The 11,088-nt window shown below is 39.9% G+C and overlaps 1 protein-coding gene across 1 annotated transcript in view; it reads right to left on the minus strand.

Moving 5' to 3' along the window:
- The window catches only part of XK (X-linked Kx blood group), a 38,376-nt gene extending 35,843 nt beyond the window's left edge, over positions 1-2,533 (minus strand). Inside the window, exon 1 of the mRNA XM_012642092.1 lies at positions 2,289-2,533. Within this exon, the coding sequence (XP_012497546.1) occupies positions 2,289-2,533 (245 nt within the window). The remainder of the gene's footprint in view (positions 1-2,288) is intronic.
- Positions 2,534-11,088: the final 8,555 nt, after the last annotated feature.

An 11,088-nucleotide genomic window follows, 5' to 3' on the forward strand; every position in this document is an offset into this window, starting at 1 on the left:
TCCCTCTGTGTATTGAGTTGGCCTTGGCATTTGTGGATTTTCCTTTTTTGGTTTTAACTCTCCGTCAAATCAATTCGGAAGACCCACAACAAAGTAATTTGGTTGGAGCAGTGCTGCTTGATCTAGGCTCAGATAGTCCTGAGCTTTGGGACCCTGGTCAAGTTATTTGTGCTCAGTTTCCCATCTATAAAATGGAACAATGATGGGTATCTTGCTGGGTTATTGCAAAGACTAACCAAGGTTATTTATGAAAGCACCTGATGTGTGCATGTGATACGGTGGGCTATTTTTATGATTATTGTCTAACCCAAGGTGAGCAAAAAATATAAAGGAAAAATAATATACTTTTCTATATTTTTCAAGAGCACTCATAACCACACCATTTAGAAATTACCACTCTTAACATCTTGGCATATTTCCTTGAGCTCAGGTTTATACTTGACGTCCTGTTTTTATATATATTATGTCATTAGCTTTGTCTTGGGTTCCTCTTAGGGGTTAGAAACATTTTTAAATGGTAGTCACAATAGGGTATTATCATTTACTTGGATGGTTATTTAGGTTGTGTGTCTTTAATTTTGCCAAGATGACCAAACTTTTTCTTAATTTAGAAAGGAACCACTGAGAGAATGTACCACATACTTCTAGGTTTTCTTTCACTGAGGATAGGGAACATACTTAACTCCATTTTTAAGAAGCCCTGGGAAGGAACATGGTCACTCTGGGGCCTCATTTTCCTCATCTGTAAAATGGGGAGAATTACATACCTCATGGCGAGGATTCAATGAACTAAGGCATGTAAGTACATACCAAACCACCTAGCACAAGAAGCTTTTGAGAAATGTCAGTCTCCCTTTTCCTGTTACTCCACTTAAACATGAGTTTTCTTTTCACAGATGAGGTTAAGAAATGGTGAGTGCCTTGAAATTGCTTTATTTATTTTACTGAGCAGGAATAAAAACAGGGCCACAGAGCTTACTTGGCTAGGGGGCATTAAACTTCTCACTAAATGACTCAAGGTTGCAGGACTTTTTAAATTCCCCTCACCCCGTTTTTCTCCTGACCCTTCCCTGGCTATCAGGATCTCAGTAGCAACTTCTCACTCCTGCCAGGGTACCTGTTTCTCTTCCTTTCTAGGATTCTGCAGCTTCTGGAGGCTGGGAAGCTTGTTCACCAAGTTTGCTGTGACTGTGTGTAAACTGCAAGTCAGAAGTCTGAGTATCAGCTGGGACAGTTGTCTTTAATATAAGGCACAAAAGTTTTCCAATAGGGCTTTGTAAAATCTATCTTGCTACTCTGTGTGTGTGTGGCGGGGGTGTGTAAGAGAGAGCGACTGTATTGATTTTCTGGCAGGAAAGGTTCTGGGCTAGCTCGATTTTCTGGCGGCTCAGGTGTCCCTGGCCTGTCTCTCTTCAAATTCCTGTCACCTATGTCTAAATTTCAGTAGTATAAACTTATTCCTAATCCAGATAGCCTTTGTTTTGTTTTTCCTATAGAAATGAAATATATGAAAACAACACATTTTTCAACTCCCTCCACGCTCCTTAGATAAGCCCAAGTCTATTTTGTCATATATTTCCACTTGCTTTGCGTTAATAAAAATTAATTTCCAGAAATGTCACCAACAGGCTTTCATCACTTAACACAGTAAGTTTTAGTCTTCATGGCACATTGTGTACCAGCTTTCGTGACGATGTTGGTAAGTTTGGCAGGGCCGGAACACATTTCTACAACTCCATGTTTCCACAGCCCGTAATATTCATACCACCACCAAGGAAAAAGAATGGCGGGTCGATTTCTAGACTTCCTCATCAGAATTAAATAAATGAATATTTGTAAAGCTCTTAGAACAGTGCCTGGCACACAGTCAGCTCCATATTTTTGAGAAATTATTAAACTACCTGTGTACGGTGTGGCTATAACCGCGACCGAGGACACATTTCTCAAGGGTTTGTGACCACACGAGCCAATCCCACCAGAGCCCACTGGACCCCAGAGAAAGCAACGTGTCTACCGGGGATGAACCACACAAAATTGCCATTTTTGTTGGTCGGTATCAGCTAAATGTTGGCAATTTCATGTGATGGAACCTAACTGTAATGCACTGCGCCTCCGCTTTATCACCTTTATGCCAAGGACTCTGTCGCATTCCTGTAACTGAAATGATGGGGCCCGGGGGCGGGCCGGCCCGGCCCCGGGCCCAGCCACCTGTCCCTACCGGAAGGCCGCCCCCCTTCCTCGGCTCCGGCAGGTGTGGGGAGCAGGCCGGGGGGCTGTGGCGCACGCACCTTAAGAGGGGGCCAAGTTGCAGCAGGTGCAGCAGCAGCACGAGCGGGCGGTCGCGGCTGAGGTCGCGGTGTACGAAGAGGAGCGTCAGCTGCACGAGCGCGCAGGGCAGCAGCGAGAAAAGCAGAGTCAGCACCTGCCACATGCGGTCGCCGGCCGAGCGGTAGGTGCTGCTCAGATAGAGCGCCACCGTCGTCTCGGCCACAAACAGGAACACGGACGCCAGCACTGAGGCCGGGAATTTCATCTCCGCGCGTCAGCGGCGCGTACCGGGGGCGGACGCGGTGGCTGTGGCGGTGGCGGTGGCGGCGGCGGCTGTCTGAGGGGCTCCCGGCATGCGCGGCCCCGACCTTCTCCCGCGCTCAGCGCGGCCCGCTGAGGGCACGCGGGCCCGGCCCACCGGCCCCGGCGCTGGAGCGGGACCTTGGTTGGGGCGGCCGACCTGGCTGGGGTGGGGCGGGCAGCGCGGCCCCGCTAGGACACGCCCACGCGCACCGTGCACCGCCCGCGCGCTTCAACGCCCGCGGCGTCTCTGTGGCGACCGTTCCAGTCCCCTGGCGGGCCGCGAACTCGCGCCCAGCGACAGCTCGCGCCGCGTGGGAACTCAAAAGGATACCGCGGGCCCTGCTGGCCCAGCGTGCATCCTCTGGGTCCTAAAGTCCTTTGATGGTGCTCTCTTTGGAAACCGTTCACATCCCTTTGAAAACTGCAACCAAAGGGGCCCACAATTGAGATCTGGACGCATTTGCCGCCAGTCTTTATTTTCTGGGCTGAGGAAACGCCTGATTCTTCAAAAGGCCAGCGTTTCCGGTCATTTAAAAATAACCAGATCACACATGCTTTTCAACATGCAAGGTATTGTCTTGCACCAAGATGGGGAAGGATTTCACTTCTCACTGTGCCATGTGAGCATGCCCCTTCATCTTCCAAATACAGTGGTCTGAGCATTGCTTCCAATGGTAAAAGAGCATCAGAGCCATATCTCCCAGAAAATCTGCCTACAAAAATGTATTTCTCTATAACTGTGACTAACTTAGGGCAAAGATCAGGGCCTATTAATAAGGAAGCAGCTTTCTAATCCAAGGCAGACTCCTGCTTACTGGTATGCCAATACCAAGACTAACACAATTCCTTTTCACCCACTGAACTTTCTACCATCTTCTGGACAGCAAGATGGACTGAGACCACTCCTGTCCCTCAGACCTTGATCAAGCCACTAAATCTCTCTAAAACTCAGGTTTTACCTGTTCCATAAAGCACTTAGACTTAAATAATTATAAGATCCATTTCCCTGCTGAAATTGTGGTTTGAATCTTCAGGCATCTCTGGCACTTTTCTATTTAGGAAAATAATGTAAATAAAAAGCCTGTGAAGATTCAGAAGGAATATAGACAAAAAAGGTAGAGGAAGAGAACATGACAGGCTGTTTTTCTTGGTCCTTGTGTGGCATGGGAAAATCTATTTATAAGGGTTGAGAAAAGGATTCAGCCAACAGCTGAGAGGTACCAGGCCCTTTCTCTAAAAGGATTACTAATGTCTATTTATAGATTCCAGCAGGCCACCATGTCCTGGATCAAGATACGTACACTGTCAGAAATACGGAATCAGCAGCAACACTCCACAGAGTATTTGTGTAATATTTTATTGGACACCATGGTTAGTTTTAAAGGGAAAATGAACCAGTAGCCTAGAAGTATTGAGAACACACTCAATATTAAGCATTAGATTTTATTTTAAGGCAAAGGAGTATCACAGGTTTTACATTATTAAGTGTACTGTACGTAGTAAACGTGTTGGGGGGGACAATAGCCAATAAATAACATTGCTTTAAACACCATAAAGTTCAGTTTATGGCGAATTATTTTCTACGGTACAAAATTAATACAGAAAACACATTTGGAAAGATCACAGTGTTTAGAACTTTGTAACAGCAGTTTTAAAAACAGTAAGGTGCATCTCTAAGCTTCTGACTCAAACTTGCTTCTGAAGAGATATCATTAAACAACACAGTGGGTGGTGAGCAAACCCCCACATGAAGGGGAAGCAACATCAACTGACTAGTACTTCCCCTCCAGGAACAACCAATACCAAAAGCTAAGATCTGATGAGCATTTGCAAGTTGATCTTTCTCAATCTGCACACCAGCTAACTTGCTGCAGTGATCATTGTCTTTCTATACTATCATTTGCCATTTTGTCCTTGAGAATAACGTATACATTACAGCTGATGATTGCTAGTTCCCCTGTCAAACACCTAAATGGATTTTGACTAAAGATCAATTTAATATCATGTATTGCATTGTACTTTTTCACTAGGACCGAAATACTCATTATTTTTAAAATATTATGTACACAATAATAAACTTATAGAAAGTGATGTTTTGGTATAATAATATGTAACATACCATAATACTTGAGAATTTGGTTTTATTATAAAATACAGTAGTATGACCTTTTGTAATATAGTAAAATACCTGGCAGAACATTCTGTTCTAAATTTAGACCTAATTGCTATAGTTATGTTTTTGAAAGCGCCTCAAAGTGCCCCTAAGGAAATATAACAATTAGCAAGAGGTCATAGAACCTGTTTTTGGCAAAAAGGCGTTTTTTTCAAAAAGCCTCTCACTTTCTTGTGTGCAAGTCTTTCAAAATTTTAGTTATGTACAACAGATAACTGGTATTTGATTTAGTGCTAATGGAAATTAGTAGAATTTAAAGTAGTAACAACCAATCTCCATTATTTGGTGTATTTTTTATGATTTTATGTTTGTAACTGTATTTGTGCTGAGGCAAATATATTGTAAAGAGTGTAATTTTATTAATAATACTAATTCATTGAGCAGTTCCTCAAAGTTTAATAGTACTTTAAATAATAGTACTTATTTATTCCTAGATACAATTAGAAATAAGCAGTTATACTATATTGACAGATTATTCCTGTGTATACCCCATAATTAAGAAATTGCACTAATTTGCTGCTCGTGATATGTATCATTAGGAAGGTGAGCTTTTTTTCTCCAATAATACAATATTTCTGTAAGTACTGTGCATTGTGCAAAAAAGAAAAAAAAAGCTTTTTGGTGAAATAAATTCTATTCACTGGGAAATACACATTCCAAAACTAACATGTGGTGTTTGACCCAGGTATCTTCCCCAGCATATAGCTTTGCAAAGTATTTCCCCTAATAATTGGGTTCTACAAAATCCATTATTAAAATTTTTGTTAATGTAGTGCCATTAAGTCCAAGAGATTAAAATTCAGACTTCCCTTTCAAGGAGAGCTCCCCCAGATGTTCAAAGTTGGGAAAGCTGTTACCTTTTTAGAGAATGGGCTGCCCTTCCTTATCGGATTCCAAAACCAAACTTTTGCACTAGAGAATATTCTACTTCTACTCCTGGAGAGTCTATATACAACTCATGTTACACTTTGCATTTTCAAGAGCAAAGCAATTCTACTGCTGCTACAGTCTTCAGAAGACATCTCTCATATTGAAATACTAAAGCTCTAAAAAAACAGAGACAAAACTGATCATTTAAAGAATCTGCTTATTTGAATATATCCACAAATAAGGGTTACCACAGTTAACTTGAACCAAATTCAGCAGCAGAATTTATTTTATTGGTAATTGTCACTTAAGCACAGATCTTAAAACAAAACTTATGGGGACAATATCAGAGGCCCCACTGAAACTAAGTTGCAAAAAGATCATTTGCTAAAGATTGACAATAGTCAAATATAGTCTATATCTTTTTTAAACTGATTGTCATGTCATAGCTACTTCAAACACATTATAAGAATAGTACACATTAAAGCATGTAAATTAACACCACACACAAAATATAAAAAGAAATCATCAGCAGGAATTGTACTAGTCTACGTAAGAAACTGTATGTATTCTATGTTTACACATATACACATTCAGATGTTTCTTCCCCCATCTTTTTAACATTCATCATTTCTGAAAGAATAAGAGGAAGGTATTAATATGTATTAGAGCACTTTCTGAAGATCTATATCCAACTGCAAGACCTTAAAGCCATCTTCTGGTTTCAATTTAGTAAGTGGTTGTTCTAGAACAAAAGAGATATCTTGGCTCTCAGGTGATTCTGAATACAAAGAGAAATATAAATGAGCTCCAAAAGGAGTAGAGAGGGAGGGGAAAACACAAAGGTTTTCTTATGAAGAGACACTTATGGCAATTTCTAGAATTCTTACAGACACAGAACTCAATAATTCAACAACTTCAAACAGGTTTCTTTACCCAGGAGGGTTTTCTCAGAGTCTTTAATATGTTAATGAACCATGAAATCTCCAAAAGAGGGTAAAAGAATAGAACTTTCCTAACTTATTTAATCACAGAGCCTATTTTTCTACGGGACAACTCTTGGCACTGCTGTGGTGCCTTTGGGGAAATATTGAAGCACTCATATAACTTGCAGTATTCTATTTCAATTTTCTCTTATAACAACAAAATAATATATAAGTAGTAGAAAGACTTTATCAATGCTGGGAAACAGGAGTGGGATGCTAGCCCTTCCCTGCCCAATATAATAGCTAACCCATATGTAGCTCTTGTACACTTGAAATGTGGCTAGTCCAACTTGAGATGTGTAGTAAGTGTAAAATATATACTGGATTTTGAAGGGTCAGTACAAAATATCTAAAATATCTCATTAAAATTTTTATATTGATTGCATATTGAAATAATATTTTGGATATACTAGGTTAAGTCAAAATAAAAACATTATTAATATTAATTTTACCTTTCTCTTTTTACTTTTTTGATGTGGCAACTAGAAAATTTAAAAATTAAATATGTGGTTTGCATTTATGGCTCACAGTATTGCATTTCTATCAGATACCACTGCTGTATTTGTGAAACTCATGGCTGTTATCATCTACAGATGGCTGCTAATGGCTTTAACCTGGCAGAATTTTTAATAAAAACAAATGTTTAAGACAGACAACTTGAAGTGTAACTAGGGCCCTCATTAATTATGTGCTAATTTATTAGAGAGCAGTTAGCACACAATTAAGACCCATTCATTAATCAATTTAGCATGAACATATCCTTTCACTCAGATATATCTAATAGCTAAATGTTGGATTTTATTTTCCTGTGATATTGACTCTCCTTAAGTCAGTCCTCTCTTTTTCTTTCTCTCCACTGTTTACACACACACACACACACACAAACACAGGTAAACGATTTCCTACAAAGACTAAGAAAAACCAAAGAGGAAGTAAACAGGAAGTCCTTGCAAACTGGACAGTTAAGTCCTTCACAACCCTTGTCAGTTATCTCTACCTTTCTCTCCCTCTTCTTCCTCAATACCGTGCAGGGAAGAGAAAATCAAGAAAAGAGGGGCTAGTCTGTTCTTTTAATCTGTATTACTCACCAATTCCCCCGCCAAGAATAAAAATATGGATGATTTGGTTTTTATTTAAAATAAGTTTTAAATTCAGTTCAGAGGGGTAAATAACAGGTGCATAAAGGCAAAGGAAGATACAGAGAATTCTGCAGATAAATGACTTTGCCATTTTTGAAAGAGTCTACATAGAAATGACAAGGTTCAATACTTTAAGAAAATTAAAGCAAATATTTTTTTAAAAACACTAAAGGCATCATCCGTCAGGCCTGAATTCATTAGCACTTTCAATTAAAGAAACAAGGAGAGAGACTGCACCCTACAGTATGAGATTTATGATAATGGATGAGGGCCAAATATTTAATGTAGCGTCAACTTTTTTTTGTAACAGTAAAAATAAAACGACCAGGTTTATTTATGGAGGGGAAGCAAGATAAATGCTGCTACTACCCTATTGTCATGCACAGCCACACGCATGGTAGGCTGTCCTGCACTTGTGATCTGACTACAGACTAGACCCAACTCTTGCTGCTTCTGACCCTGAAATCTACCCTTATGTCGAGAGAGGAGTCGAGCCTTATTGAACCTGGAACTTAGATAAGAACAGACACGGATGGAAGAGATAAAGAGAAAACCTGCCCTCCCAGGCAAAAGGAGGTCACAAGATTAAACAGATATAGGAATAAACATAACACAATGAACTATTTAAGGAGGACAACAAGTTGCTGAATCAGGGGTGGTCCAGGATTAGAGGTCCCAGGAAGCAAAAAAAAAAAAAAAAAAAAAGCATGAGTAAGACTGGACTGGTTCTTAGCAGCATTAAACATGTATCCACAACTCACTTTGAGATGCTGAGTTTCAGCAAGCTTCCCCTCACCCCCACCTTTGCCTGTCTTCTCATTTGCTTTCCTTGCCAAATTTATGCCAAGATTACAAATTTGAGGCTTAGTCATTTAGCTATTAATTTGGGACAATGTTGAATAAATAACCCAGGTCCCCAAAGGAAGGCCTTATATGCAATTGAGAGTATATTTCTATCACTGTATGTCACTCAGTTCTGAGACTTGAATTAAAGTGCAGATCAAACTCCTCCCAGAATTACTTTATTTCCCAGCTCATTTTCTCTCTGCAGACCTGGCCTGCCTGCCCCTTTTCTCAAGTTATTGGCACTGTTACCCTTTGTTCCGAGCAAGCAAAATAAATATTTGCATTAAAAGGAACTCTCAAACTAAACCATTCTATTCCTATATAGTAAACCCTGGTGAATCAGAATACAGGCATAAATGCTGTAGTCAGGACTGGTGGTAGAATATTAAAAAAAAATGTGCACTTAATTTTTAGCCATCTAGTGACCCAGACCTCAAGCACTGCATCCACACATGGAGATTCCATTTGGCTGAAATGCTTATTGGAAGTCATAACTGGGCATGATTTTATGTGCACATAGTAGGTACTTAAAATATAGCATTCCTTTTACATACATAAAGGACCTGCACACTACAAAACTCTCTTACATCCATTTTATCATCGACAACTTTTATGACAACCCTGTGAAGTGACAGGGTGACTACTATTATTACAATAGTGGCCCATGGAAGTGGCAGAGCAAGGCTTTGAGATTTCCAACAGAGAGTTCTTTGCATTACCAATGTTTTTCCTTTTAATCATATGTTTACTTAACATGCTTAGTAATCACAAACTTATATTGTTGTGTTGAAATTATTGAGATTTTCTATTTCAAATTTGAAACAATTTGAGTACCACATTGATTAAAATCTTAACATGTCAAAAATTAAAGAAATAAGCTGCCACTGGAAAAGCTCTGATTTAGCACAGACTAAGAAAATAACTCTGTTTCTCGAGTTATCAGTAAATGAATACTATTGTCTTAACAGCACAGTCAACTACCTAAAGAAGCACAGAGAAATACATGCTGTCAAACCTCTGTTCTCCTCAGTTACCAGGTTACAAGTGGAATGAAGGAGATTAAAAACTGATGACCGAAACAGGTTGGGGCAAAATTAAGATGTATAAAAATCTTAGGCTGTGTGTGGAAGAAAAAGTACATAATTACATTAATGAAACAAAATGCACAGAGTTGTAATGGTTTCCAAAATGTCCTGCTATCAAAGTATATTGCAGTCTCCCTATTGTTGAGAGACTCTTTCAATGTATCCTCAAACATTTCCACTGTTACCTTCAGGGTTTATAATTGTTCGTGGCACATATGGTAAATAATATTAAAGTTATACTAGTGGTGGAGGCAACATGCTTAAGTACTACATTAAGAATGTCAGCACATAGAAGGGGACAAGTTGGATAATTAAATAAGAAGTGCCATGCTACACTTTCCTACAGCAAAACTCAAGAGCCTTTTTTCCCCCTTCTTGGGAAAACAAGATAGAAGAGGACCTCCCCAATCTATTAAATATAATCCTATTCTTTCAGGAAAATGAAAAGTTTCAATATGTTTAAGTGCTAAACAAGCTTATCCTTTTTTCTAATTTACTGAGATGTCATTTCATAAAGATAACACCCAAACATGGCCTTTGCTTGGATTCGACACACACAAAAAGGATTGTCTTTTCATAATGGTCAGCACAACATCACCAATAGTTACCCTATCAGACTTTAAAAGGGCGGGTAAGCAGGAAAGAGGTCCAGTTTTCTTGAAGTTGCTAGGAATGGAACTGATAAGATGAGCTAGAGTATCACTTCCTAGTGCTTTAGGTTTTAGATCTCAAGGATGAATGGTGGAAGGATCAGCAAACAGAAACAGAAAGTAACTGTGAGGGAAGGGGTATTTTGTTCACTGCTGTATCCCCAGATTCTTGTCTAAAATACTGAATGAATACAGCCGGGCACAGTGGCTGACACCTGTAATCCTAGCACTCTGGGAGGCCAAGGCGGGAGGATCGCTTGAGCTCAGGAGTTCGAGACCAGCCTGAGCAAGAGCGAGACCCCGTCTCTACTAAAAAGTAGAAAGAAATTAGCCAAACAACTAAAAATAGAAAAAATTAGCCGGGCATGGTGGCGCGTGCCTGTAGCCCCAGCTACTTGGGAGGCTGAGGCAGAAGGATCACTTGAGCCCAGGAGTTTGAGGTTGCTGTGAGCTAGGCTGACGCCACAGCACTCTAGCCCAGGCAACAGAGTGAGATTCTGTCTCAAAAAAATAAATAAAATACTGAATAAATAAACTTTGAAAGTGAAACTCCGGGTTTGAATCCCTGTTTTGCCCTTTCCTAGCTGTAAGACTTTGGAGCAATTACCAAATACATCTTGAGGGTTTGCTGGATGATGAAAAAAGTATGTTTCCGTAAAGCTTTGTATACTGGATGGCTCTAATTTTAAGTCTATAGAGGCCATCTGAAAGGAATTTATAATGAGATGCCGGAAGCAGACATCACTATCATTTCAAAAGGAGACCACTTTG

The sequence above is a fragment of the Propithecus coquereli genome, unplaced genomic scaffold (genome assembly GCF_000956105.1).
Source record: "Propithecus coquereli isolate 6110/MARCELLA unplaced genomic scaffold, Pcoq_1.0 Scaffold173, whole genome shotgun sequence".
In the NCBI taxonomy this organism is placed as follows: domain Eukaryota; kingdom Metazoa; phylum Chordata; class Mammalia; order Primates; family Indriidae; genus Propithecus; species Propithecus coquereli.